The 6,767-nt window shown below is 49.2% G+C and overlaps 1 protein-coding gene across 1 annotated transcript; it reads right to left on the bottom strand.

The window, feature by feature from the left end:
• Nucleotides 1–646: 646 nt before the first annotated feature.
• Nucleotides 647–5,374, bottom strand: dkc1 (dyskeratosis congenita 1, dyskerin). Its single transcript, XM_005753854.1, has 15 exons — nucleotides 5,302–5,374; nucleotides 4,368–4,423; nucleotides 4,199–4,285; nucleotides 3,730–3,821; nucleotides 3,470–3,654; nucleotides 3,182–3,246; nucleotides 2,878–3,004; nucleotides 2,665–2,795; nucleotides 2,312–2,455; nucleotides 2,006–2,126; nucleotides 1,704–1,822; nucleotides 1,528–1,631; nucleotides 1,195–1,237; nucleotides 972–1,121; nucleotides 647–847 (listed from the first exon to the last, which is right to left on the bottom strand). The coding sequence occupies exons 1-15, from the start codon at nucleotides 5,315–5,317 to the stop codon at nucleotides 785–787; spliced, it is 1,503 nt and encodes a 500-aa protein (XP_005753911.1). The 5' UTR covers nucleotides 5,318–5,374; the 3' UTR covers nucleotides 647–784.
• Between the last annotated feature and the right edge of the window lie 1,393 nt (nucleotides 5,375–6,767).

The following is a 6,767-nucleotide window of genomic DNA, read 5'->3' as shown; positions in this document are numbered from 1 at the left end:
GCTAGTCGACAGTATCGAATGCTGCACTGAGGTCTAGCAGGACAAGCACAGAGATGAGTCCACTGTCAGAGGCCATAAGAAGATCATTTGTAACCTTCACTAAAGCTGTTTCTGTGCTGTGCTGAGCTCTGAAATCTGACTGAAACTTCTCAAATATTTTTTTCTAAGGGTAAAAATTTTACTTTTGAAGAAAGTCATTAATTAAAGGACTGCTCAGCTTAACGGAGCACTGACCGTCAGGCACTGTAATTATTTATTTGGGACTAACACTAAATCAGATTAAAAAGGTCTGAGGAATTAAACTGAGTAAGGGCCAGTTGGATGATAACAGGACTGGTTTCTGAGCTCAGGTGGAAAAAGCTCAGTCAGGCTTTCAAATGAATCTAAACATGTCTTGATTAATAAGCTAACGTGGAAAGTTGCTGCCACACCCTCTCCTCTACCATAGTTGTTGCATTTCAGGAGGAAATGTAATGAGATTACAACCAGACCAGCTACAATTTTCTCAACTGTGTCCTGAAGTCACATAATGACATATACAAGTATATGATAAAGCTTTTATTTCTGGTCCCAGGTCAAATTTTCAAAAAACAAACCAAACAAACAAAAAGCTCAAGCTCAGTTTCAGAACAAAAAACATTTAATCTTAAAAGTACAAACAGGTATTTACAGTTTAAAAAAATATTTTTACAAAATAACGTTATGTTCTGCTTGCATGCAGAACTCCCACAACCATCTGCACTTGACGTGGGCCGGGTCTCGCCACCCGTTCACCTGAGACTCCTTACTCTGTGTCACCTTCCTTTTGTTTCTTCTTCTTCTTCTTTTTCTTTGCACTCTCCACAACCTGCAGGAAGAAGCCATGATGAAAACACGAGTCACACGCACACTGTTGAAAAATGCAGACAAGCCTCTGTGCAGTCGTTTAAGAGTTTCTTCCTGCTGCACAGTTACGTCACAGACGCACTCACCTGTGCTTCTGGGCCCGTGTCCTCCGCCTCCGCCTCTGCCAGCTTCAGGCTCTTCTCCTTTTTCTTCTTTTTCTTCTCTTTCTTTGCCTCCTCTGCAGACGGTGTGCTGGGTGGCGTTTCACCTTCACTCTCCGTCACCTCCCGCTTCCTCTGCAGATCAGAGCTCAAAGGTCAGCATCAGCTCAGACTACACCTGATTTGAGTGATTACTGTTCGAGTTTACCTTTGTTGAAGCATCGCCCGACTCCCCGGTCGCCTGGGAGACACTGTTTAAAAACAAACAAACCAAAACCTTGAACACTTCCTGCTGAACTCAGAAGAGTGACAGCTGGGGTGGACATTGTCACATGACTGTTCTCAGGCGAGCTGCAGATCAGCAGGAAGCTGAGTGAAGGAGCCCAGACCCGAACATTGCTGTCGCAGACTGACTCCCTCGGAGAGCACGCCAGCTCGGCGAGGGATAACTGTCTGCTTCACCTCATCTTCAGGTGTTCTTACTGTGTCCGAATAAGAAACGTGCACCTGTCCTCCACTTGGACCCCGCCCCTGCACGTACCTGTAGTCGACGTACTGGTCCTTCCAGTCGGCCGGCGTGCTGCCATTGGGCTTGCCGTGTTTGTCGAGCAGTCCCTTCTGAATCAGCATCTTCTTATGACTCGCCTGATTAACAAAAACTCGTTAAACACTCGATCGGGTTATTCGCTCACAGCTGATCAGTGTTGTCAGGCGCACCTTTGGTCCCAGGCCCCATTTGCGGGGATACGTGTCCCTCTCCATGATCACCCTCTTGATCTTTGCCACCACGCCATGGTCACATGTGGATATCACTGCTGTGGTCATCAGCGCCACCGCTGCACAAAAACAAACTGGTCAATGACCCCATCGCTAATTGATAACCTCGATCGAGCAGAGGCGGAGCCATCAGTTATGGGTGATAGATAGCAAGTCATCACGGCCCGAAAGCTGCTGCAGCTACTCAACTCATCACGTGGCTTCACCTGACCAGGACGTGACGGCATCACACACTAACTCACCTGTGCAGATGGCCTCGCCCTTTGTTGTTATGACAACGATATCCTGGTTCACCTCGATGCCGTCTTCATACCTGAGCACACCTGGCAGCATGATCTTGGCTCCGTAACAGATGGCGTTCACCTGCAGACAGATGTTTTCAGTGTCACCTGTGCAGGTAAAATTCAGCAGCTCATCAATGACTGTTAATCTCGCTGACAAACAGGTGAAATACGGCGAGCATCTGCCTGACTTTTACCAAACAGGTGACCTCCACTTTAACATTCACAGTTGTTTTCTAAACTGGGAGGATGGCAAGGAAGACTCACGGCGCTGTCCTTCATCACGAGGCGTTTGTGTGACACAAGCAGCTTCTCGAGCGGGAAGATGACTCGGCGCAGGTACGACTCGTCTTTGTTGTGGTCGAACTGCCACTGAGCGTCCAGCACGTCGTGCATCGTCACCAAATTGTCCTGAAACAGAGATCCGGTGAGTGATGTCATCATTAAGTGCTGCGATGTCATGTCGGCGATACTCGGGTTCGGGGTTTGGACACGCCATGTCCACCACCTCTCCATCGCCGTCTCTGTGTCAAAGTTCAATTGACAGACCTGCACTGAGCAGCGGGCCTGGACTCAACACTTTGAAACCACAGTGACATCACACAGGAAGTGACGCTCACCTTCTCTCCCAGGACCCCTGACCGGACCCTCCTCAGTTCCTGCATCTGGCCTCCAACGCCGAGCATCAGCCCCAGGTGGACGCACAGCGTGCGAATATATGTCCCCGCCTCACAGCTCACCCAGAATATACCTGCAGGAAAGACGTGACCTGTGACATCACTGCGCCCCCACACAGGTGAAGCGATTAAACGCCAAATGATCGTCTCGCTCACCAAGCCTCCTCTCGGGGTCGTACTCAATGAGTTTGCTCTCGTAAATCGTTCGAACTCTCAGCTGACGTTTGACGGCGGCGATCAGTGGCGGCCGCTGGAACAGAGCGCCCGTCAGCGTCTCCAGCCCCTGCAGATATAATCCCAGTCAGTGGAGGTCACATGACTGGCAGCCAGCCAATAAGAGCTTCAGGAAAACTGTATTAGGATGTTTTTAATCAAAAAGGAGCTTTCTTATGATCGATAAGCACGCCAATCAATACTCGAGCAGATCGATGAGCGAGCGCTTGGCGGCAGGAAGTCTTACCCGGGCCAGAACGTGCTCGCTCTCGATGGCGTTGTGCAGCCGAACTATTCCCACGTACTCTTTACCTGCAACAAACACAGAGAGCAGTGAGGCGGCAGCAGTTTACTGGGCCCACGCCTTGGCGAGGGGCAAAGACGGCGAGCCGGACTACAGAGGTGAACCACTTCCTGTCAGCTGATCATAAACTGGTCACAGCAATTGATCGCTGCAAAGGTGTGACCTGCCACACGTGAACCAATCAGCTGTGTGGCATCACCTCCAACAGGAACAGGAAGTGGTAATCATTACCTGCACTTTGTTGGGACTTGACCAACCGGGTGGCTCGGTCGATGCAGACGATCAGGCAGCCCGTGACCTTCGGGTCAAGTGTGCCGCTGTGACCCGTCTTCTCGACTCGAAGGATCCGCCGGATCCACGCCACGACCTCGTGGGATGATGGGTTTGCTGGTTTGTCAAGGTTAATGAAGCCTGACCTGACAGGAAACAGCAAGTAGAATCAGAGGGGCGCTGGGATGGCATATTGGTGAGGTGCGTCGGCGGGGCGGTACCTGACATAGTCGTGGATGTTCCTCTTCAGTGGGTTGCTGCCGCTCGGTAACGGCGTGTAGTGCGCCGTCCGGATATTCAGCTTATCAAAGTTCTGCAGATAAAAAACACACAAAAAACCCCCCAACTTTGGCGTCAGAACGTCACTTCCTGTTTGAAGAGCAACAACACAGCACACTGTCAGGCATTTGGATATGGGTTGCAGTGTCATATGATCAGAACAGGAAGTCGTCTTGGCAGCGGTCGAGTTGCACCGTTCTCTTGGCGAGGTTCTGTCTGTCGTCCGGCAGAACGCCGGGACGCTGCCAGGACCCCAACCGAGAGGCTCCGCCCCCAGAACGGGAGCAGAAGCACCGACTGCGACTCAAAGGCAGCACTCAGCGAATGGATAAACAGGCTCATCACATCACATGACCATCACTTGACAGGAAGTAGTATGGTGACAATAACAGGCAGACTCAGGTGACCTACCTTTAGCAGCAGTGGCCATTGCGACGTGTCCAATGAGGCGACTTTGGACTCTGGGCGGATGAAGAAGTCCCCGCTCTGCTGGACTTCCTGAACAACAAAAACAAGAAGTTTGTTCACACACTTCACAGTGCCAGGTGCTGAAATGGCGACCTCTGACCTTCTGACTCACCCCAAGATCTTCTTCACTGACTTTCTTCACTTTCTTCTTCTTCTTCACTGACGTTGCTGAAAAACCAACAAACCTGACATCAGGGTGACAATGAGCATGCTCAGTCTGCAGGCAGACTTCTGTCTTTGACCTGCTTTAAGATGATCTAACACAAAAGATGGGGGGAAAAATCTGGTGCCAAAATGGTGACGACACGAACTGTAATTATTTCACAGGTTAAATCGGCTCATTCTTCTCTCCCTCGTGCGCAGCTGCACAACCACGTGGCCTCCCTGCCACACGTGGTTGTTAGCATGAAGTGGCTAATACACCGAGCTAACAGGCCTTGCTCAATTGCTCAACTTATCAGTAATCAGGCGATTAATAATCAAGATGTTTAACGCGGCCGCAGATCGATGCAGTGAACTGGACCCGATCGTAATAATCAATTAGTGATCGATCCCAGCAGAGACTGACTGAAAGTGATTCAAACCCAGCTCAGTCGGCACCGAGACCTCCCAGCAGCTCAACCAAACCTGCAGATCGATTAAAATCCGCGGATTGATCCGATCCAGCTCACTGATCAGATCCTACCAACACACGATCCACCTGAACAGTTAAAGTCAGTTTGCGGTTGCACACGTGCTGCACACACGCGGCTTGCACACACGCAGACACACACCGTCACGTGTACCTGAGCTCGAACCGGTCCCCAGATCATCCTAACCTTAAACCCAACAAACAGACTCAGAACATTCACGATCAAAAGGCGTTTTTTTTCTGGAAAACGTGTTTTCTGCTTTTTAAACGCAGTTCTGCTCAGTCGAAGAGGCTGCGCGTAGCGAGCGGATGTGCGCAGGCGCGGAGGTTCTGGTTCTGTCCAGTCTCTTACGTGAATTTGATTCCGATTAAAACTAAAAGCTGAAAGTTTGGAAGAGACGAGCCTCGTGCTCACCTTCTGTGTCCGCCATCTTCCGTCGACTGAGCGCGCACCGCGACCCCTTCCTCCTCTTCTCCCCCTGCTCCTCCTTCTTCTTTGGTGTTGGCAGAAGCGGAGGGGTTTACCGCCACCTCGTGGTGTGGAGATCACCAAACGTGTCTTTCATTCCTCGCTTCTTCTAGATTTCAGAAACAGGAGCGACCTGAAGGTCAAAGTTCAGACTGAGTGACTCCCACTGTGACTCCTCCTCAGTGTTACTACATGTCCTGATGGGAAAGTGGACATGTGAGTGAGGCTCCTCCTGTGTGACCAAACTAGGGGTGGGTTTAAAAAATCGATTTCCCGATTCAAATTGAATTTAGTTTGAATAACGCAATACCGATTCATTAAATCCTGAATCAACTTTTTAAAATATAAATGTACAGAGCGTGGATCGTTCACCCGACGACACGAACACGCTGTCGGTGCACTGCATCACTTCAGCAGCATCAGGTAATGTTCATATGTGGATCAGAGTTTTCTTCCGTTTTTGATCTACTTTTTATTAAGTTTTTCCTTTTTCTACATATAAACAAAAGGAGAAGAGAAGGATTACATTTGTTCTTCCTGACCTTTGGTGTCCAGGTGACTTCATCTGTGTTTAGGGCCAAAAAGAAGAGCAGAGGAAGAAGAGCAGAGGAAGAAGAGCAGAGGAAGAAGAGCAGGTAATCAATCAATCAATCAATCAATCAATCAATCAATCAATCTTTATTTATAAAGCACTTTTCATACAGCAATGTAGCACAAAATGAATTACATGGTTAAAAGCAGCCCACCCCACCGTGCCCTCCAACTCACTCCCCACACTCTCATTAACATAAACGATCATGGATACATACCCCCCCACCCCCCGCACACACACATACACACACACACACACGCACACTTAAAGAGTAAACTTGGGCTGGGCACACATGAGCCAGGTGAGGAAACAGTATCACAGGGAGCCATCTGCACCGGGAGCCGGTCACAGACCGCAGCCTCCAGGCCGGGCACACAGCAGGAGGGAGACAAAGAAGCCCCCCCAGCCAGGCTGAGAGGAGCCCCAGCAGCCACGGTCGATCACAGCCCCGGTGCAGAGAGCGCCCTCCGAGGAAACACTGGAGCTATGACCCAATAAGAGTATATACAGAATAAAAAGATAAAATAAATAAGAATGGGGTTCAATATAAATATAAATAGAGTAAGAAGATAAAAAATGAATAAGAATAAAATCAATAAATATTAGGTAAAGCCTAAATTAATAAATAGAATAACAGCATAGAATAAATAAGCATAAAATAAATAAACGTTAGGTGAAAGCTAAATTAAAAAGGTGGGTCTTGAGCCTGTTCTTAAAAACATGTACGTTCTCTGCGGCCCTGAGCTCCTCCGGCAGGCTGTTCCACAGACGAGGACCATACCACTGAAAAGCTGCCTCTCCGTGAGTATGTGTCCTGACT

This window comes from Pundamilia nyererei, unplaced genomic scaffold, assembly GCF_000239375.1.
Source record: "Pundamilia nyererei isolate P.nyererei 1_Seehausen unplaced genomic scaffold, PunNye1.0 scaffold00471, whole genome shotgun sequence".
In the NCBI taxonomy this organism is placed as follows: Eukaryota; Metazoa; Chordata; class Actinopteri; order Cichliformes; family Cichlidae; genus Pundamilia; species Pundamilia nyererei.
The sequence above is the reverse complement of the archived record's forward strand: the minus strand, read 5'-3'. Positions and strand labels throughout refer to the sequence as shown.